At 32.5% G+C, this 24,297-nt stretch overlaps 1 protein-coding gene across 1 annotated transcript; it reads left to right on the top strand.

Moving 5' to 3' along the window:
• Nucleotides 1-137: 137 nt before the first annotated feature.
• LOC130891749 (uncharacterized) lies at nucleotides 138-22,549 on the top strand. The gene is made up of 10 exons (XM_057796685.1): nucleotides 138-389; nucleotides 8,834-8,914; nucleotides 9,554-9,669; nucleotides 14,402-14,524; nucleotides 14,795-14,978; nucleotides 16,315-16,429; nucleotides 18,899-19,073; nucleotides 19,451-19,950; nucleotides 21,987-22,134; nucleotides 22,243-22,549. The coding sequence occupies exons 1-10, from the start codon at nucleotides 190-192 to the stop codon at nucleotides 22,410-22,412; spliced, it is 1,812 nt and encodes a 603-aa protein (XP_057652668.1). The 5' UTR covers nucleotides 138-189; the 3' UTR covers nucleotides 22,413-22,549.
• The last annotated feature ends 1,748 nt before the right edge of the window (nucleotides 22,550-24,297 follow it).

The following is a 24,297-nucleotide window of genomic DNA, read 5'->3' as shown; positions in this document are numbered from 1 at the left end:
ATATTTATTTTCCCTAGCGACCATTTCTATGGTTTTCAACGGATATACTAATATCAAATAAATTATAAGCATGCGCTAAAAATGTCGGAAAAACGTACTTTCCAGTAAACCACCTAAATTAACTACTAACTGTAACCACTTCTAAAGTAACCATTGAGTTGTCACCATGTGCAAGAAGCATACGTAACTATGAATCAATTCACGGAGTTGAAATCTCCTAACTCCGAAATAGTCCGGGCAAATTACAATAAACTTTCAGAGCATATTCGGAGGTTAACTCCCCAAGGGATTCAGTGCAGTGTTTTTTGTGGAGGTATTAATTGCAAATATGAAAACCCAGAAAATTGGAAACCAGATAGTTTGGCAATACAGGGAATTTATTCTCATTGGTAAGTTTTCACATCATATTTTGAGTGTCATCATTTCAAAAACATAAATTCAATGAGAATTATCGATGTACATAAAGACGAATCTTTTCTTTATAATATTGTTAATTTTATTCTTCTAAATATTCTTGATTTTGGTCGCTTCTGTTTTAAAATTATTTTTTTTTTAATTTATTCGAAAGAAAGATAGAAATGAACGTTTCGACTTATTTCAGTATTTTTAAAAATATGATATTGAATATTGAATTGAACAGAAATTTGTTTAGGTCTTTTTTTATCATTTATAGCTTTTTCGTTCTTATGAAAACATAAATAAAAAATTCAATTCTTATCATAAAAAACTTCAATTCACAATCGAAATCGATCAAAATAATAAAATCAATTTTCTTGATGTCACATTATATAAAATTAACAATAACAGAATGGTACACGAAACCAACTTGGTCTTCAAGATATTTGAATTTCAATTCATGTCACAAAAAAGATCAGTGATAATAAGCTGATAGATCTATTCAACTATTAGATCTTGAATTTAGATGCAAAGCTCTTCAAAAAGCAGAAATTGCATTGAAATAAAAGGATAAACAGATAACTACAATCAATTACAAAGCAAAACAGAAATGAAACATCAAAACATATGTACAAGGACTTTCCCAACAATTATCGAATTATTTCAATAAGTATGATATTAGTATAAGTCATACATTATCCATATATTTCACTAAATTAAAATCAAAACACCAAAAAACAAAAGAAGTAAGATTATATATCAAGTGCCTTGTACTAAGACGCTGTCTACATAGGGCAGATATCTCAGTATTTAGAAAATAGACTAAGAGGTCATCAATATGATAAAAAAAATAAAACTGCATTAACGAACCATGAAATATCAAAAAAAACATCGTCAGTGTCACTATCTTATTCTGAAAAAGAGTGGAATAAGTCGAAATTTTTCGATGTCGAAATTTTTTTCTTTATTTCAAAAATAATTAGAGGAAACTAATTTTAAAACATAAGAGACCTAATATCAAAAACATTTAGAAGAATAAATATATTTAAAAGGTCTAAGAAATAAGAAATTAATGAAAATTATTAATTTTTTAGCCGTTCTTATGTTTCCTTTATAATTAATTAAAATATTAGCTACATACTAAAAAATCAAAAGTTATGCTTTTTACGCAGATCTGTATAAAGTAAAAATTGCATTGGATGTCGTGGTTGATAGGTAATTAAGCAAAATATCATGTAACGTTTACATCAAATATTCATTAAGATGTGCTATCTTTCAAAGTTCATTAATCGACATTTTGCTGAAATAACCTGTTGAAATGTTGCGTGAAACAAAAAGATCTCGTTATTTTTTAATGGATAAAAAATATAAACTAGAATGTTTATTCATTTTATATAATTATAACTTTCAAAAAATATTCGTTCTCACTGGGTCCATTCAGTATTTCTTATAATCTTGTGATTTGTAAAAACTCTAATTCACGAGTGTTGTAGTATGACTTACACGAATAATAATTAAAAAATAAATAACGTGAAATGAGAAGAAATTTACCATAGACTACAAAGAGAAACATCTCATTCGTAATTTCGAATAAAAAGAAGAACTACAGAGGTTCGTAAACTATTTTGCTACAGCGTATCAGAACTACGGACTTAATACAAAGAAGACTGAATATATGGTCATTAACTAAACAAAACAATGTACCAGAAAAAGAAATCGCAGTTAATAACATGATAATAAACTAAGTAGATAAATTAACGTATCTGGGAACTCAAAAAACAATAAATAGGATCCTAACGCGGAGATATGAACAAGAATACCCATAATCTTACCATTGGTCTTCGTATGAGGTTAGCACGATGTTACGTTTTTCCTAGGCTCTTATACATCCCAGAGCATGAACGCTAATCTGTTAAAACTTCTAGAAACGTTTGAGATGTTGGTTTATCGCCGTATTTTAAAGATTGGTAGACATCCTAAAAAAGAAATATGAAAACCATATTAGACATCATAAGACATTTAAACTATAACACATCCACTCACATATTAGTTAACCAAAGCCTGACAGAGAAAATACAAACACCAACGGGTATCCGACAGGAAGAATCCTTAAGCCCGCAACTGTTCAACTGATAATGGACGAAATAATAAATCATCTCAAGAATACAGCGAGAGGATATTCACTTACAACGGGCGAAATAAAAATAATTGTGGCAGAGAGCGAAGACGACTTACAGGAGCTCCTAGATTCATTCTACGTAAAAGCTAAAACCTGCTAAAACATGCAACTATCCACCGCAAAAACTAAAACCCTTGGCATCTCTAAAGAACCAATGAGGTGCAAACTCGCCCTAGAAATTGAAACCATAGAATAGGTAATGTAATTTGACTACCTAGATACACAAATCAGCGCAGATCAGAACAGAATAAATGAAGTAAAAGGACAAGCAAACAAAGCCAGCCGAATATCAGAATATCAGGCGCACTCCGGAATATTATCTGGAATAATACCAGTATGAACAAAAGGGCAAAAGTTAAAATATACGAAACCTGCGTTAGACCCATATTGACATATGCTATAGAAACAAGAGCGGACAACAAAAGAACTTTAAACATCATTCGAACAACAGAAATGGAAATACTCTGCGGGTACACACTAAGAGACAGAAAGAGAAAGAGAAACACAGACATAAGACACGAATGTGAGGTGGAAGACATAGTCAGATGAGGACGTAAACGTAGAAGAGCTTGGAACGAACAAGTGGAAAGGATGACTAGAGAAAGATTAACAAAGATTGGATGAGACGGTAAAACAGGGACATGAAGACCTTTAGGAAGACCTCCAAAAAGAAAGATGGATTCATGGACATCAACATCTCAAGGATGACAAGTTTGGAACTACAGGCCTACAATACGTTGAAGAAGAAGAACATCATCCAGTACCGCTTTGTGGGTTTCTAGAGTCGTTACCTCATTTGATCAACCACTGCGTTGCTGGTCTTCGCAAGTCGTAAGGCCTCGTTTAAACTCTGCTAGCCAATATTTTACTGTTGATAACGAAGGAGCAGTCCTACCCAGAAAAGAATCTAGTTCAGCTGTTATATTAGTTAGACTAAGACAAATAAAAGTATTGTATCAAATAACGATAACCAATCTTTCAAAATTTACAAATTCACTGAAAACGTTCACTATTAATGGCTGCCAAACAAATACTAAACAACGTGGCGTCTTCAAACTTGGAATATATGACGTTTAAAGACGTGGAATTTTTCAAGCAGCTACCGCCATCTTTAGGTCAGGGCAGATACTTCTGGGACCATTCTCGTAAAGTATTTTTTCTTTCTATCTAACAAAGCTACATATATATTGAAATATAACAAATGCGTCTAATATTTTTACTAGAAGAACTATTAGTAGCGAAAGTTAACAATAGATTGAAAAAAATAATTTTTCGTCTAATATTTATAGTGAAATTAGAAATGTGCGGACACATTTTTCTATTTACGATTTATGATCGATTTTTACTAGGTATAAAATTGTAGATTATTTTTTTTTTCGCTTTTTCAATTCTCAATTTCATAATCTGAAACACTTGTAATAATTAATCTCATTAAATATATTCAATGTAGTACATCGATAAAAAAGAAATACAAACAAAATTATCCAAATTCGTTTGAATTGGAAGTTTTTCATAACAAGTTTATTGATTTTACATAAATTAGTTTTGTTACTTATTTGGAACGTTACTGAAATCCTCTTTTTACTTATTAAACTTGATGGTTCGTGATGTATGTGACTAATTTATTACTTTATTTGCTTATTAAAACAAAAAGCTTTCAAAAAAAAGTCACGAATAGAACGTTTTTACTTCGTTTGGAATGAGCTTCAAATGTCAAAAATAGATATATGAATAGTAACAGTAGTAACAATACAAATACACGATTGTTTTACTAAAAAACTCAATACACCGGTTTTACTATGAACGTTAAAGTTATAAACCTAACTATAACATACGAGCATATACAATAGCCGTTAATTGCCTGTTCATTGTAGGAAAATATTTGACCAACGAGCTATTTTCTCAAGATTGGAAACAGAAAATAATCCGAGGGGGCTAAATATGGCGAATAAGGTACATGAGGTAGCAATTCAAAGTTTAATTCTTTAGTTTTGGCTATTGCATTACCGGATGTTTGAGCTGGTGTATTGTCTTGTTGAAACAGCACTTTCTTCTTAGCCAAATGCGGCCGGTTTTGCTTGAATTCTTCGCTTAAACGTTCGCATAATACTCGCGGTTGATAGTTTTTCTTTTTTCATGATATTCAAGAAAAATTATCCCAGTCGCATTCTAAAAAACCAGCGCCATAAGCTTGCCTGCAAATGGAACGGTTTTTGCCTTTTTTGGAGCCGGTTCTCCTCTTTCAGTCCATTCTTTTGATTATTCTTTAGTTTAGGGTTTGAAGTGATGGACCCACGTTCCATCCATGGTTATGAAACGGCCTAAAAATTCGGCTTTATTTCTGTGAAACATTGCCAAACACTCGATAGAACATATTCACGACGAATTTTTTGTTTCATTGTGATCTGTTACCCAAAATTTTACTGTTGATGACGAAGGAGCCGCATCACATAAAGTAGAATCTAGTTTAGCTTTTATATTGGTTGGGCTAAGGCCTTTCAAATAAAAGTATCAGCTAACGATGTTTACAAATTCATGGGAAACTTTCAATATTGATGACTTCCGAACAAAACCACACAACGTGGCGTTTTTAAACTTTAAATATATGCTCGCTAGATTGTGTACTTCCTAGTACATTGGTATTTTTCAAGCAACTACCGCCATCTATAGGCCAGGCCAGGTACTTATGGGATCATTCTCGTACGTAGTAGCCGCAAGCTTTAATTTGTTGCCAGGTTTTTCGTTTTATTTATTCTTATACATATTTTTATCTTATATATATTTAGGACCGATAAATGAGCTTAATTTGGATGTAATAATACGTACACGATATTTGGTGCGTCTTTTCGTCGAACATTCTGTTCAGTACTCCTTTCACTATAATTTATTATTTAATTATTGAACTATAATATCGGTTGATTGAATATTTATATAAATTTGCTACTATACGGTTTAAACGAAATATTTTAAACTCAAGGTAATTGCAGTACTAAATATTTTGATTTTCATGCGATATTATCGTACATCATAGTCCGAAATAAAATTATTAATTCCACGCTCTAAGTGATAAATATCTCGTTTTCCACTTTTGTGCCTTTTGAATATCGTTTTCAATTGATGTAAATTATGAGGTGCTTATTTTAGCCGCATAATATCAATAAATAGGAAAACCAAAATTTGCATTACAAAACGTTTCCATTTAAAATCATATCCTACAAAAATATAAATTTTGGATCTTGGAAATAAAACACGACCGTGCTTAAAAGTATGTGAAAGGTTAAATTTTTGTTTTGCTAAATCCCTATCCACAATTCAGACGAGAGTAACTGGTTTTCATTTTATACATTTTTTTAATATCCCACTTTATCTGTAATATGATAAGTAGTTTCAATAAGCAAATGGGTTGTTACAATCAACAGGAATTGTAGGAAGTATTCCATTCAGTGGCGGATTTACGAATTTACTGCCTACGGGCCAGACCTGATTTGCCGCCATGCCCAATACCATGTAATTGGGGGGGTGACTAGTGAGTAGGTGGAGGGGAGGTGTGATGCTTTCAAGGTTGGCAAAGTTGGAAGTTAGTAAAATTTCTTGCATGACCAAGAAACTAAATCTTAATAAAATCGTTTAAAAATGACGATAGAGATTAATGGGACTTAGCTTTAGCTTTTAAATTATCTCTGCAGTCAGTTGACTGATGAAACAGATTTGTCTCTATCAGAATGTCGTGAATCTATGATGTAATAATAATAGAATATTAACTTACCTATTATGTTCTATGTAGCTGAACTGAAAAAAGCAACACTCATTACACTAGTGAAAATGATTGTACAATTTGACACTTGACAGCGCGCGGCTTGGGAATGACTCAAAGCTACAGAAGCGGACTGTAGGTGGTAACACGAAAATAGTATGCACGGAACGGCAATACGGAAAACTACTTCAACTTCCTGCTTTGCCGGTAGTCAGCATTGTCATCGCCCCGAGTTGCATCTACTTGCACAATCCAGTTTACTCTATACAAGCATACTCTTGACTGACTGAACAGTCCTCTACATCGTGGGTTTTTGTTTTAATTAGACAATTATAACAAAATAGCTACTTTTGTATTTGCACATCATTTGGAAATAATTCCCCAGCCGGACATGTACTCTCTCTATACAATGCGTGTCCATATGTATGGAATAAATTCAATTTTAGCGTTATTATGTACTATGTGAAAAAAAACCTGAAACAGGTCGATTTTTATTCTTAAATTGATAATTTACAGTATGAAAATATCATCTACCTCCCACCACCCCCTCCGAATTACAAGCACCCCTTCGAAAATTGTAAATAAGAAAAGAGGTCGTGTTTCACCTTGTTGGAAAAAGATTTTAATCATTTGTTCAGTTTCTTTTAAATTTGGTGCAATCATAACTGAGAAAATTCATTTTTAAGATGTTAAATTTTGATAATGTTTCTATCACAAAACTTCACAAACTAATGTACTTCACAATTAAATTAAATGTTCAAAATGACCACCTTTCACTTTTTGAAAATAACTGAGGCGATTTTGCAATTCTCGTATAACATTTTGTACGACCTCAGGGGCTATTTTGTTAATTTCTTCCGTTATTCTAACTTTTAAATCAGCAATATTGTCTGATCTATTTAAATATACTTTTGATTTTAAATAACCCCATAAGAAGTAATCGAGAGGAGTCAAATCGGGGTATCTAGCCGACCATTCTATCGTTCCACGTCTTCCAATCCACCTATTGGGAAAAACCTCGTTTAAATAATTTCCAACTGTTCGTGTGAAATGCGGTGAAGATCCATCTTGGTAGTAAATAGACCCAGAGGTCATACAAAATGTTGTACGAGGATTCCAAAATCGCCTATTATCAAAAAGTGAATGGTGGTCGTTTTGAGCATTTAATTTAATTGTAAAGTAATTATTATTTTCATTCTACGTTAAGTTTTGTGATAGAGACATTATCAAATCAAATTTTACATCTTAAAAATTAATTTTCCCACTTATGGTTGTACCAAATTTAAAAAGACTTTATATTGCTGAACAGATGACTAAAATCACCTATGTGCTATACGACCCCTTTGTGAGGGTGCTTATAATTCAGAGGGGGTGATGGAAGGGGATAAAACTTTCTTACTGTATTGTCAATTGAAGAATAAAAATCGACTTGTTTCAGATTTTTTTGACATAGTACATAATAACGCTCAATTAGAATTTATATCATACCTATGGAATTGTGGCATTGTATATTTGTTATGTAATAATTTTATTAAATTCAATTTACATGTAATCACCGATATGTCAAATGTCAAAAATATTGTAGTATTATTCAATGAAAAAAAAGCAAGGTGAAATATCATTACTGGGGGACTGATAACTGAATGCAGTAATACCGTATTATTTCGATCATTTATTTTGTCCCTAATTGCGAAATTATTTTAATGTGAGGTTTTCGAATCATAGGAATTACACACTTGTTTCATTTGATTATATATGTCGGCACGTACAAATTGATTTTTCTACCAACATATACCGCTTGAATATCTAAGTATCGTCCATCATTACCGAAGTGCTTACAGCAATGGATCACTGAAACTTGCTCGATTAGAGTCATTAAATATTGTGCATTATTATACAGGATACGTCAAAGAATGAACTAGAGAATGGATTGTGAAAATAGTATCGTATCAGTTGAGTTCATAAGACAACTGAAAATGTTCTTCGAAACTTTTGACCGACATTTAGATCTAAGGGATATAATATCTCTTCTAAGATGATACTAGTGTCACCTATTGATCAAAGTCAAAGCTTTACTGATTTAATTTTTAACACAAGTAATTTTTGCTTCATTGAAGTTTTCTAGTAACGATTTGTAACTAATTTTTGCATCTAAATCAATTTCGATTGACAGTATTATAGAAGTCGGTCCTGCTTCATAGTTTTCGTTAATTTTTCACTCATGAGGCTCTTTTAAGTGCCATGCACAACGAATCAGGACTATCACTAATTTTCAATAGTTACACGAAGCCTATATCTGGTATCCAGTGAATTGAGTAGTTTTCATGTGTGTTAAGAAATGATAAGAGGGTCCTTGTTTCTGGATAACAACATGATATTTGTATTAATAAATATTTTCATGTGTTTTACATAATAGCAATATTGTTCGAATGCTACCATTTCATCCTATTTAATTGAATTGTCACTGGTTTGATTTGATGTCTATAATGCTTATGTTTTTGCAGGATTACAGACGATATCTTGGCGATGGCTCGACCTAGCACTATTGCGATAGTTCAGAAAAATATAATTCAGCAGTTCAGAAGGTATCTCATTGATTTTTTACTATTTCTATTACATCAATTTTTATAAAATGTCCTTATTAAAAAATAATTAATCACTTAATTATCAGTAAAAAGTGTTTTAGTTACATTTGAGTCAGAAATAAACAAAATAAATCATTTCTAGAAATAATTGTCACCCATCTATTGGCAGTATAATTTATCGTAAATTATTTTGAAAGTTGTTTAAAAATCCTGTATAATAATTAGTGTTTCTGATATTTCCTGAGGTATTTTACTGCAATCTGCTAAGATAGGTATTTGATGATCATTATTGATATCTTTGGCATTCATCAAGTGTGGAAAGGTGGTTTCTATCACGAACGTATCCATTAAAAAGAGATTGAAATCAGTTAATGTTCATATACTCATTAATGTACTTTCATTAACTAATAATATTGTCCGGAACTAATCTGAACCTATTTACTGAAAATTTTTATTACTTACAGCCACGTTTTTTCTGAGTAATTATTAACTGACAATAGAAAGGAATTCATCATCAATAAATAGATTTGGTTTTAATAATGCTTTGTAAATATATAATCGCTCAAAAATATCACCCTGACTATTATTATATTCTATTACATTATCAATTGATATTCTTATTTTAACTACTAATCATAGTTTAGGAATCAAATCTATCATAAATCTACAATCTCCAAAGGAACATGCTAGTTGTGGACAACCGTTAGAATCGTCAGGGTTTTCTTACGATCCAAACGTTTTTATGGAACATAATAGTAAGTACGATCTATTTTCACCGCTTTCCATTCCAAAATTAATGTATTTGGTATCAGTTTTAACTTTATTTCGTAATATTAACTTTATTGTATTGTCTTTTTACGACTCTTGAAGCTGAATCTTCGAATATGCTTTTTATCGTAAAATAATATTTTTATTATTTAGCAATAAGCAATCAAAATCAGTGATTGGTTTCACTTTTTCAACCACAAAAACATAATTCAATAAAATTTTTCGCTATACTCTTTGACCACACACTAAGCTGGAATCATCATATTAGAAATCTTCTTCTAGCTTTCAACAAACGACTAAACTTATTGAAAACGTTAACGAACAAAGAATGGGGTGCAGATCGTCAGACATTACTAAATCTGCACCGAACACTTATTCGATTAAAACTAGACTATGGATCATTCAACAGCTAACAAATCGCTTCTAAAAAAACTCAACAGCTTTCACAATTCAGTCTTACATTTGTTAACTGGTGCATTCAAAACAACACCAATGGAAATTTTGCCTTGGCAAACCAATAATGGACCAAGCCTAGTTGAAATCTGAGTAGCTTAGCCCCGGCCATTTTATAGTCAGTCAGGCTGGGCAGAACTTTGAATAACTATATAAAGTTTTGTTGTAATATCATATCCATAATAGATATCTCAACATTAAAAGTAACAATTTTTTACGAATAAAATTCTTTTATGCATAGTTTTATTCATTATTTATTGCAGACCAGTCTTGGGTTTATGTAGGCAACCAGGTCTGGTCCAGTCTTGCAAACCAAGCAAGGGACATTGTTATCATCCCAGAGTCTCATCAAGTCTGGACCAATAACGGTTTCCAAGCTAGGGCCAGAGTTGTACATACTTGGCCCAAGTCTGGGTCTATACGGGGCCCATCGTAAAATCCTAAATGATATTTTATATACTCCCAATAATTTATACAGTTCTTCAATACACTGGCTAATACACGGCATTGATTATGAAAAGTTTCGCTATTAAATTTAACTATTCACATGGATATAGAAATATTAATATATCCATTATTTAACAAATATTTGGCAAAGCCAATTCCATAGATAAGTCTATGCCACGCAATGCGGTAGTTTGACAAAAGTAGTTGTTAATTCCTGATAAAAGTTTTGTATTTGCAAACTAGTAGAATAACGTGATTACTTTTAACTATTTTCCATTTCACGTCATGTCCCTTATAATGGAATGCGGGAACACTGAGTTCAAGAAGATAAACAGCAAGTATTCCATCCTCTGGTATTTATTTCTGCTTAACAATCATTATGTCATCAAGATGAAAATCTTGATCAGTATAATCCCAATATTCAACTAATCACAAAAACAGTTGATTTAATATTTTTGATGATTAGGTTGTAGTAGTAGTCGTAGTTTTCCTACGATATCACAAATGTCTTTTATTGGGTTGAATACTGCTCACAGGCCAAACTCTGGCAGGGACTCTCACTGCCTGATGATATTGCTACACAATTCTTTCAATGTGCCTTCTGTCAAATAGCAAAATATGCTTTTTAAAAATATCTGTAATGTATTTTTGTGATCTATCTACCAGACGAGCCTCTAAATTAATCCCACCTTATACTCAATCGCCACCATATATTACACATCCTGTAGCGTAATCCAGGTTCCGCAGTCTTCTTCCTGAATATTTATCAATGCGAACAACATCTTTAAAAGCAAGACAGTTGTCTGCTATGATATCTGGTCAATAATAATCCAGAGGGTGTCTTTTCAGTTATAGCAAAACGTGTTAAATCTCTTGAAAAGGTTGAATAATTGACAGTAAATTGTTTAATAAATTTATTCCAAGTGTATCCCTCTTCGTTACAATTTTATTGTAGTTATATTGAGGCCAATTTCGACATTTTCGCTGTTAATATTTAATTTAAACTTGAATTTGAAAAATGTATTTAGCGAAACATATGAGGAACGTGTTTTCAATTTAAAGGCATAAAAGTATTAGTGTTTTTGCAGTTTTACAGATAATCTAAATAATATATTATAGCAAAAATCACATTTTGAGGAAGTAAATATATTCATAGATTTAGACCATCAAGCGGGAGAGACTGTGGTATTAATTAAATTTAGATCAAAAAATTAAAAACATTAATGTGAAGGGGACTTGTAATTAATTGAATATAAATATATTATATTCAGACCTTTAAATTATATTGTTTTGTGGGGGTGTATTAAACTTGACCATTCAGGACACATATTTCCTCAATAAAATGAAATCAATGAAATGAAGTGCGTGACTAAAATTATTATTTTACGAGATATTGAAAGTTTTGATTTAAGTAGCATTTCTACGTATATACTAGATATTTCAATAATGGTAAGTGATAAAACAACGAGGACGTTGTCATAACAAAATTGAGTTTTAAAGATATAGAGAAAACCGAAAAAATGTAACGAAGATATCTTAAGAGAAGAATAGTTTTGAACACAAAATTGACTAAAAAGGCGGATAAGCACGAAAGGAAAAAGCTGAAGAAGAACACAACATGATAGCGTAGCGGTGGATTTCAACTCCTTGGGTTGCAATAATGATTTGAAGAATGTTTTCGCAGAAATGAAAGATTTACCTTTTTCAATCAACCCCAATTTTACTTTCATATGGTGATATGAATTTTTTACTTATTGTTTCGTATTTGAACATTCAATTATTATATTTTCACATTACAGTTGTATAGTTGACCCATTTGATAAGAAAATCAATGCTTGAAAGGGCAGTTTTAATTTATACCAGACTTTTTTCTTACAATTTACACAGCGCGCCGACGAATTCTGACAATAGCGTGTTAATATAGTTCACTGCATTTCTACAAGTATGGGGTGTTTTTTAAGTCGCAACAATTTATTAGATTTAAACATGTAACCTGATTATTTCATATTCTTTAAAAAAAACTGTAAATTGTCGAATATTTACCGTAGCTACATTTTTATGAAAACTAAATTACTTGCACAAGAATGGACTAATTTTGAATACATTGTTATTTAAGAAATTGGCTTTACGATGTCACAATCTGCGGAACGAAGAATCCATATTTATGATACAGTAAACGCAAATCCAAATAATGCATGATTTGCCTTTATAAATTTCTACCTCACTGTCAGTAGGTAATAATTCTTTCTTCCTATTAAGGTTTTGTTTTTTATTTTGCATTTTGCAGTTCATGCGAATTTCATTACTTTTTTAAATAAATTTATTACTACTAAATTAGAAAATCTTGAACCGTTGGTAACATTCACTACCACTACACCAACACTTACCATTGCACAGTTTACCTTCAATCTCTGAAGACGATAACTTGGTTATTGAAACTCGCGTCAGATAGTGTAATTGTGAGTATTGGTGTAGTGGTAATGTAAACAGTGTGTACAAATTAAATTTATCCTTAGCTGAAACTTTTTTTATTGTTTACAGCAATTGATATTGATTTGGAGAATGGTATTTCATTCATCACGTGACTAACTAAGGAAAACACGTTTTCTGGCAAAAATCAATTTTATTCATCAACATAATCTCCATCAAGAGCAATACAATCATTCCAACGCTTCTCTAACTTCTCGATGCCGTGCTAGTAGAAGGATTTGTCATTTGCCTCAAAATAGACTTCACGTTTCAGTAATTGCTTCTTCATTTGAGCTGAATTTCTTACTGACGAACATTTTTTTGAGATCAGCGAATAGCCAGTAGTCACTGGGGGCCAGATCGGACTATACGGTGGATGAGGGAACAATTCGAAATATAATTCGTTAAATTCAACCATCGTTGCCTTCGACTTGTGAATCGGTGCATTTTCTTGGTGAAATGGTAGTTTTTTCTTCGACATTTGAGGCCGTTTTTTCTTGATTTTTTCATTTAAACGATCGAACAGCTCTATGTATTGTCTCTTCTTTTTGAAGATAATCATTCATTGTTACATATCTATTACGATAAACATGGCCAAACATTACTCTGAATCATCAACACGTTGTTGTTTTTTATCGACTGTGATTAAACGCAGCGCCCACTTTGAAAAAAGCTTTCTCATGGTCAAATGTTTATGCATAAATGTAAACACTGACTTATAATAACTTTACGACCTCAACAATCTCACGCAATTTCAATTTTCGATTAGAAGTAACCAATTTGTGGACTTTTTGATATTTTCTGGAGTAACCACCTCAATTGGACGAACAGAACCATCACCATCTTCGGTGTTTGTACGACCACGTTTAAGTTTTACACATAGACTTTTGAAAACTTCATAAACGTCATATGGATTTGACAATGACAGCGTCACCTGTGTGTCAGTCACAGAACTTATTGAGTGATGTAACATTTTGTTATTTTAACTGAGAACCACTTCCTGAGGAAGAGTCTCCAGCCGGGCACGTTAAGGTTACAACATTAAGAAAGATAGAAACAATGAAAGAAAATGCTTACAAGGATTATTCCAATTTTTTTTTGTTACTTTACACATTACACAACTGTGCTCTATACCCGATTTGGATCGTCATCTATTATCAAATTTATTAATAACAGCTTTCCAAAATACATAATGAATTATTTTATCTGATATTGGTACAAAACTGTTATTTTGATAATATGTATTTTGTAAGCATGTACAGAAGATACAATGGTGAAGAATATAATTAATGTTTTAATTGTTTTATATATTTCATAGAATCTAATTGACGATTTTTGGTTTTTTTTCAGTATATTACTATAATTTTGCGTGGAAAGATTATGGAGATGCGACAATAACTAGCCTTCTAAATATGGTGAAAGTTCTGGCCTTTGCATTGACTGAAGGACGGGTCGCAATTCATTGTCATGCAGGTATGTGTGATGGCGACAGTAACAAGTTAAACATACTGGCGATTATTGTTTGTGATGTTGATGTATCGATTTATCCCTCATTAAAATTATTGAGTTCCGCTTCATGGTGGTGCGTTATCGAACATAATTTATAAGTAGAATGTGAAAAATTTGAAAAAATATTGCAATCTAATGTTAGATTACAAATTCATTTGTGATTTGAGCAATTTCTAACGCACTGAAGATAAAAAAATAACGAGTTATACTTCTGGTTAATTATTGTTTTTTCAGGACTGGGAAGAACTGGGGTCCTCATTGCATGCTACCTAGTATATTCTTTGAGAGTTTCAGCTAACGATGCTATAAGATATGTGAGATTCAAGAGACCTGGTTCAGTTCAAACTAGGGGTCAAATTATATGTGTAAGACACTTTGCCCAATTTATTCTTCCCAAAAGTATAACTTATTTTATAAAGTAAGTAACTGAATTGTCACATATTACAGGGTGGGTCTCATAGTATTGTTTTTCATATGTGAAAATTCCTACGACTAAATTTGACGTAACTTATTAAGTCTCAAGTCCTATGAAGAGTACAATTGCTTTAGTTTCTTTTAATCATCTTCTCTTTGTTTATTGACGACGCAGTTCATTTTTGTAATAAAAAGGATGAAGTTTAAAGCATACGTGGCAGCAGAGAAAATATGTAAAATTGAAGGAGAAAACACAGTTAATGAGCAAACAGCACATCGTTGGTTGAATCGTTTTAATAGTGCATCGGCCAATATGTACACAATTTTGGGCATTTTGCGACAAAAGAAAGTACACAATTGGAGGAGAAACATTCGTAACACAGCTCGATAACATTCTAGAAGATTGGGGAATTAACACGCAAAAGAAGAATTCAGATTACTATAAAGAATCGGTTTTAAAGGTAGAGAACCCAGTGCCTCTTATTTTATTCGCGTTTGACTGAAAAAGAAGTAGAAATCGAATTTCAAAAACAGTTTTCAATTAATGTCACCAATAAATAAGTTGTACATACCTATATTTCAGATAAAATTAAAAATGTATTTAAAATAATTTATTCTTCTACTATTATGACATTTGTATGTGACAGCTGGGAAGCCAGGGAAATTATCACTTTGCAGTTAGGTCACGCGAGCGAAAGTTTTCTAAAACTTGAGGTTGTTTTTATAGCAACCTGTCAAAGTTAAGGCATCTGATTGGCTTAAAATGACAGGTATAACATTTTCGTAGAAATATCCCAGTTTGGTTAAGCGGATTTCCTTACAATAAAACAATGCTAAATAACATACTGCGAAAGTTATACGTAATAAAATCGAAGTACTTGGTGGTATTGAGCTCTTACCATATCCATCATTTAGTCCGAACCTTGTACTGTCAGATTACTGTTTATTCAGATCCATGGTGAAAGTCTTGCGTAGGAAATTTTAGAATTCGAAGTAGATGTTGAAAATACGTATATGTACGTATAAGCTCAAAGAATGGCTTTACTAAGGTTTCAAGCAGCTTGCCGAACGCTCGGATAAAAATGTAGAATACGATGGGCATACATCGCATATTAATGCTTTATTTTTTATGATTATGTAACAAACAAAGTGAACATTGGAAACCGATATTATTTATAAGACACCCTCTATATATAATGGTTTGTTGAAACCTGATTTAGGCATTAGTGCCAATCAATAAAAGTTTCAATACTACCAAGTAAATCTTATATAAATTTGGTTTAAAATTTTATATGAGTAATATTTTTGATTAATTGCAATGCTTCTTTTGTATGTTTTAGAAATCTCGTAGGTAAAGACAAATATATGAATGAATTTACTCTCCATAGATTCTTAAGAAGACAGAGAGTGGTATTACATGGATACGACGAAAGGAATTTCAAATATATTCCAAAGGTATTAATTAAATATGAAATTAAAAAGCTCTTCTCCGTTATTTCCAAAAAATCCATTGGCAGACTTTAATATTGTAATGTTATTCTTCTTTCTCAATTTATTTAAACTGTTTTTCAACGTTGGGGTAAATTTATACATATACTTATTTAATTTATTTGAACACTTTCATTAGACTTAACTAACTTAACTATAACTTTTTATTATAAACTATCTCTCGCTGTTATACAAATAAAAAAGGCCTTCCTAGAAATCATATAAAAAATCAATGAAAACAAATCGCCGCTGTGATTAAAATCAAACGAATTTCAGACATTATAACTGAACAGGACCGGTCTCACGATCCGTATCTTGGATGAGTTCGTAGCAATACAGCTAAATAATAATAACAAAATAAAGGTAACTTATTTCTTCGAATATTCTTTTATTTCTTTGGTTGTTGACTTTCCCTGGAGGGAGTGAATATGGTAGGGATAATAAAAAAGCAAGAATCAGGGATAAGAATGATGGTAGAGTGGATGCAAGGTGGGAAAGGAAGACTGAAGGGGAGATAGACGTAGAAAGAATGGGAGATAAGAAACTGGTAACACATGGCTATGGATAAACATGAATGTAGAGAGAGTAAACAAACTGAAGGTGAGCGGAGTGGAGCAAATCCTCTCTTAAAGAGGGCTTCCCAGAGGTCGAAAGAGCGACCTAGTTACATCAAGGGACGTTCTATATATGTTCAGTTTTAACAACTTTTCATTATGTATGTTGTCTTGGAACAGGTCAACACAACCATAATATTTGGATAGATTCATTAATTATCAAATGCATATTATCAAGTTTTAAAAAATTTGTGTAGTAAACGCTAGAGATTGAATTGAATATTTACACTATTCTTCCACTGAAACATGTTCATTTTGCAATATATTCTGGTAACGATATCTGTCGGAACCTAAGAGTAAAATATTGGTTTTTTATATATGTAATATCGGAAATAATTGGTAAGAAGTTTTGTTTAATGTGTTTGTTTCTTCAAGTTTCGCGGAGGTGTTTTAAAGTGAATCGACTAAAATTGGTGGCTCCAATTCCTACTTTGATTATCCTCGGATAAATAAAGAGGCCAGAAAAGAACGAAGTAAAGTATCTTATAAAAAGTTGAATGAAATGTTTTAATAATAATACTTTGGGATCAATTTTTTAATTCCAAGCTATACGAGGATGGTCCCTGGCATGACCTAGAGATGGCAATATTTTCTTAAAAAATACCACGATATTAGAAAGTACACAATCTATACAGCATCTGTTTGAAGACGCCACGTTGTTTGGTAGCCATCAATAGTGAACGTTTCCAGTGAATTTGTAAACATGGGAAAAATTAGTCATCGGTTACTTTTATTTGAAAGGCCTTAGCCCAACCAAGCCCAGCTATATTATACTCTGCGTGAGACTACTCCTTCGTTATCAACGATTAAATATTGGGTTGCAGAGTTTAAACGACGCCGTACGACTTGCGAATACCACCATCGCAGTGGTCGACCAAATGAGGTGACTACTCCAGAAATGTTGAAGAAAATCCAAAGTGGTACTGGATGATCGTCGACTAAAAGTGTACGAGCAACCAGACATAGTAGGCATTTCAAAAAGTGCGGTACATCCCATATTAACTGAAAATTTAGACATATGAAAGCTGCGTGCAAAATATGTGCCGCGTTTGCTCACAATGGAACAAAAACGGTGTCGTGAAAATGTTTCCATCGAGTGTTTGGCAATTTTTCACTGAAATAAAGCCGAATTTTGACAATTGTACAATGAAAACAATGGAACGAAAAGGGAGAACTGGCTCCAAAGAAGGTAAAGATCGTTCCATCTTCAGGCAAAGTCATTGTGTCGGTTTTTTGCTAAGCACGTGGGATAATTTTCATTGATTATCTTGAGAAAAGAAAAACTATCAACGGCGATTATTATGCGAATTTATTGCAACGTTTGAGCGAAAAAATCAAGCAAAAATAGCTGCATTTGGTTAACAGAAACTGTTGTTTCAACAAGACCATGCACCAGCTCACAGTAATGCAATAGCCAAACTTAATGAATTAAAGTTTGAATTGCTACCTCATGTACCCTATTCGCCAGATTTAACCCCCCAGATTATTTTCTGTTCCCAAACTTAAAAAAAATGGATCGGTTATAAGATTTTCCAACAATTGAGATGTGATTTCGGCAGTTAATGGCTATTGTGACTCTAGCTTGACGATTCTTATTATAAAAAAGGTATCGAAGTTATTGGACATCGCCGAGAGAAGTTCATGGAGCTAAAAGGACATTACGTTGAAATATAAATATATTTTTTTTCCAAAATTTTTGTGTTTTCTTTGTTGGGCCAGGTACTTCTGGGACCCTCCTCGTATTTGATATTGCATTTAACAATTAAGGGGAAGGTTATAATTTTCTTGCCGTGGTACATTTCTTGTTTCTCTGATGTTTTAGATTGTTCATTACATTTGCGAACGAATACTTAAACTCTGCGCCTGTTGGGTAGATGAATTTTCTCCATCAAATATTCCATATACAGTAGATTTCCTGACAGCCAAATTACATGGAAATCTAAATAGGGATGATAGTACTTACAGCATTAGTAGTTTATCTAGTACCAATTCAGATCGTAAGTAAAATACACAAGTTTTTGATATATACTTATTTATACTTCAGTATCATGCGGTTTTATCTGTTGATTATGTCTTTATATATCTACTTTTATCCCATACTAATTAACATAGATCACCTTAAAATTAATAATTCAAAAACCGATGAACCACCGATCAACATCACCTTTATAAGGGTAAATTTTTTTCCAATATCTTCAATTATGACAACCAATAATTAAATAAGACTGGACATTTTTTTGTAACGGATTTGTCCAGATTTTTTCAAATTAACGTGAATAGAACGAATATTGGTATCAAAATCCATCGATTAAATTTTTATGTACAACATAATTTTGTTCAACACTTCAGTTATACATTTTATTATATTTTTTAGAAGTATTTATGAATAGTGAGCTTGCACAATCACCCATAGGAGACATTACTTCCCCTTCTAGCCCTAACCAATCAGAAATGGGTGATATAGCAGATTCTTTCTCAGAATTGAGTACACTTGATGGTGAAGAAATGAGCGAAGAACTATTTTTCGAAAACAGATGTTTCCAGGAATTAGAAAGCCAAAAATCTTTTGCTCAAGAGCAAATAGAAGATAAGATAGTTGTTCAAGATGTAAGCCTTGTTGTGAATGCGTTAATTGTCGATACTGATGCTTTAGAGAATGCCACTAAGAAAAAAATCAGAGAATATCAACATCAAATTAATTCTTCCCAGCTAGGATGGGCTAGATTAAATGTGGAAACAGATTTAACTATTTTAAGTGCATTACTCTTCGATTGGTTAGAGGGACTGAAAGTTCCTGTAATAAAAATGGAAGATTTTGAGAATATTGTTGTAAATTATAAAGAACCTGAATTGTGTTTCCAAAAGTTCTCATTGGTAAGCAACAAGTAATATCTAGTTTATACTCTACATATCTTGCTTGAAAAGAGAGAAGAACCATTAATGATAGATATTAAGTCAAGACAAGCTAAGACGTTAGTTCTTTTATGCGTAAGCCGACCTAGTGAACAAGATTCCGTGCGATTAATGTATTGTATTATTTTTATAATTTAACTTAACCCATTAAAGTCCAAAGGAGTCGTTAATGACTCGCATAGTAAAAATGATTCCAATACGCATTGTGACTTGTAGATGGCACTAAAAGTACCTTACCTTACCAAATGGCGCTACGGTACTTGAAGAACCTTGGCCCCTCGGACAACTGTCCTCCATTCTTCTCGATGTTGTACTTTTATCCCTCAGTCTTTTATTTCTTGTTCTACGTCATTCTGTCAACGTATGCGTGGTCGTCCTAGTAGTCTGCGGCCTTCCGGCTTTTGTCAGTATGCAAGTTTGACTCATGGACATTTCGGGCAGCCATTCGACGTGACCAAGCCATCTTAGTCTCGCGCCCTTTATCTCTGCTACCAGGTTGGACTCTCCTTACAGTAAATATCACCGTTAGTACATATGCGCCATTCTTCTTCGCCTTAGATTGGGCCATAGATGCGCCGAAGTACTTTCCTCTCTCACGAGTTGATTCTCAGTTCGTCTCTAGCAGTCATTGCCCAAGCTCTATAAGCATACATGAAACTGGCCTTAGTACTGTACGGTAGATCCTGGAGAGTACATGGCTTTGTCGTGGTGGTGAAGCTTGAGTTTCTCAATGACTTCTTAAGCAATATCTGACAGAATACCAGACCAACAAGTACTGCGACAACCCAGATAGAAGCTCTATAGCCGTAGTGAAAGTAGTTCTTCTAGTGGTTGGAGGCCAGGAAGACCATATCGTCCTCCTCGAGCTCGAGGTTGGGATAACGACCCCTATTCTGTAAATATTGTGGTAGGGGTGGAATAATGAGGGGTGAGAAGCTTCAAGTATAAGGAAAAACCGAAACAAAACACCTGTAGCACTCAATATAACCGATGGTTAAATTCCCGATATAAAGTGAAAATTGCAAAGACAAAATATCAATTTTTGAGCGCTAATAACATTTCATTTCGCCCACTATGTCCTGTAGATTTGTATCACTACTAATATGTCAAACTATTGGTTGATTAACTGTGTTTCGTCATAACACAGACGTTCAATGTTACCAACCGACAGTACATCATATTTTTTATGGAATGATACTGTTTATTGCTTCTTTTAATGACATCCTTAACACGAACAGCAATCTAAGATTTCTTGATTGCATTGTTTCTCCTTTTTTTGTTGTTGCAATTATTTATTAAACAGCAGTTTTTCTTCTAAATCGTTCGTTACTTGCATAATATTTTCACCAATGTACACCTAACGGACTTTAACACAATCGTACTTTTTTGAAGTTATGTTAATGTTGACGTGCAAATGTGAAATTAGCGCGTTTCTATGTTTTGACTCATTTACATCCGGAAAATTGTAAAATGTCTCAAAATAACCAGGCAAAATGAGATACGTTATGCTGGTATTTTGTCAAATTGCCTACAATTATCTGGTCAAAACGCGAGAAAGTTATCAGGATCATGTTTTTCTGTTTTTTTTTTCAAAAACTCCAAGGCTACTTATAAAATAAATGAATCTGCATTGTGTCTACGACATTACAAGACATGAATGATGATATCTAACTCATTTATAGAACATGTTTTGTTTGGAATCAGCTGAAAGTTCCCAATAGTTGCATTGATACCAAACTTTTTCTTTTGAACTTTAAGTATTGCTTGAGTGATAACAATGGAGATGAAAAACTCACTACAAGCTGAATTCTACTTAATTTGACATTTTGATTCAAGTGTCACCAAGTATCTCACCCTTAGTCATTATTATGTGTTTTATGTTGTGTTGTCTAAGCTCAAATACATCCATTAAATATGTTATTATATGTTACAGTTTAAGTAGATTTATTATAACTAAAAATAAACTTTTTATCAGATATGTTTTTTATCGTTTCCAGGAGGAATGTTTTTTGATGGAGTATTTACTGAAATTTTTTTTGAAAATTCATCCTGTTAATAAGGAAAACCAAGAAGATATGCTGAAAAGATTGATTAGTGCTTTGTCCAAGCATAGTGTTATTATCAATAATAATACTGTTCCTTCAGGTAAATATTCTTAAATTCAACAAATCAAGCGGAAACTACATGTGAACTTACTAGCATGAGAAGTTCAGAGAGTGTTCGGTATGTTATTCAATTAATGGGATTTTTTAGGAAAAGGATTTAAAAAAATTGGTGATGGAACATTAACGTGTACATATCACTTCTTCCAATCTTTGGTTGAACTCATAGAACATCATCAAAATGAAAAGTCTGATCTGTTGTGCAGTCACAATAAAGATAAAATATATGACAATTCTGATATCGAAGACTACTTCCAGTGAAACGCTCATAAGTTAATCGACGATATTACTAAAATATCGAATGTATTAAATTTCTATTTACTGTTTGAATGGATTTTTTTATTATTTGAATATCATAATCTTTTCAAAAATTATTAATAAATATTTGAGAACATAAAGTGGTTGAGATTGTGTAGTGTCCTTTAATCTTATTCCGAACATCCATATCAGTAGATTCACGATTACATGAAGAATCTGGTTCAGAATATCTCATCTAGCAAAGACGGTAACATTATCATATCGTTTTAAATAATTGTTTTTCAATTAAAACTTTACTACTTATAAGATTATACCACTGTAATTCATGTTTTTTTTAATGATAATCATCTCCGATTTTCATCAAATTCTTGTTTTAATCTTAAATAACTTCAGAATGCTTTTACTAATTTGTTCCAACCTAGTCTGGACTGCTCTTGGAACGGTTATTGGAAGCGTTTAAATGATATTTTCTGCGCATTCTATGGCTATGCACGGTTCTTGTAACAGTTCTTGCTATAAACCAATTATCGAAAATACAGTCCTGGAAACGGTTCACAAACGATACCCAAGTCAGTTGGAATATATATGTAATATATGTGTAATACTTCTATATGGATAGTTTCTATAAGTAGAAACTGTTCCGACTAAGAAAGACATAATGGCAACGATTCCTATATCCTCCGAGGTTGCAACCCGGTTGTGTGCATTCTCAAACATGCGCAGTATAGATAAAGTGTCTCGTACAAGAGAGAAAATTAATATTGTCCGTAGCCGTAACGTAGGAACATTTTTTTCCCATACAAATGTCCATATATATATTACAAATATGGTTGGAACACAAAATAGAATCGTCACCTTACCAAGGACGGTATTTTGATGGGTTGGTACAAACCTGATGTCCACGTCAAATGTACACATAAACTCAAAATTGGGTTCCACAGTTCTATTTCTGTCGCCAATCATCAGGGAAGTATTATTAACAATCCCATACTGCAGTACTTCGTTTATAAAAGATGACCTATCGCTATAAGTACTAAACGATATGGCTACATCACGATATCAATTTTTTGGAACCGAATTTGACAAAAATTACCACATGATTCACACTTCATCGAAAGGTTAATCGCATAGTGTTCCATCGAAAATTTAATCGAATCTTTTCTAATTTTAAATGTAATTGTGCACTTGTTGAATCAAGAACATACTTTTTACACACCATTTTGATTAAATTAAATCACACACATAAATATAATATGTACAGTAGAACTAAAACACTGAGACAAACAATCGCCACAATTACAATTGAACATTATCAAATGGGATGTGTGTGCTTCTTATTTCTCGACTAAACTAAAATGATACCGATTGTTTTGGAAGAAAGATTTGAATTTAAACTATGACGCCGAAAGCAGAAAGGAAACTGTTGTTTCATTCACGTTTCTCACTGCTCCTGAACCAAGAGATGGCGCTAAAATGGGAACTCAAGTTGGCTATCGATAGGATGTTGTTCATCTATGACGTTAGTGTTTCAATGGTATCAGAGAACGCAAAGAAGCTAATTAATTCTTGGTAACAATTCAATTGTTTGATTTAATAACTGAAGAAAGAGAAGAGAAAATGACAAAAAATTGGTTTTTTCAATTTTTTTAATTGTTCGTTTTTTATGTATTTGCTGAAATTGCTGAAATTTTGGTTTTCATCTTTAACTTAAATCCACCGGAAATATAAACAAAATGAAAGGAAATTCATTGAAAATAATAATATTCGAATTGACTACAAACCACCTATACAGGATCTTTCAAAACGTTCGCATTAAGCGAAAAAAATCGATTAAAAATCACCAAACAATCACGTATCTATAACGCATAGATTAATCGCAAATTAACAA

The sequence above is a fragment of the Diorhabda carinulata genome, chromosome 1 (assembly GCF_026250575.1).
Source record: "Diorhabda carinulata isolate Delta chromosome 1, icDioCari1.1, whole genome shotgun sequence".
NCBI lineage: Eukaryota > Metazoa > Arthropoda > Insecta > Coleoptera > Chrysomelidae > Diorhabda > Diorhabda carinulata.
The sequence above is the reverse complement of the archived record's forward strand: the minus strand, read 5'-3'. Positions and strand labels throughout refer to the sequence as shown.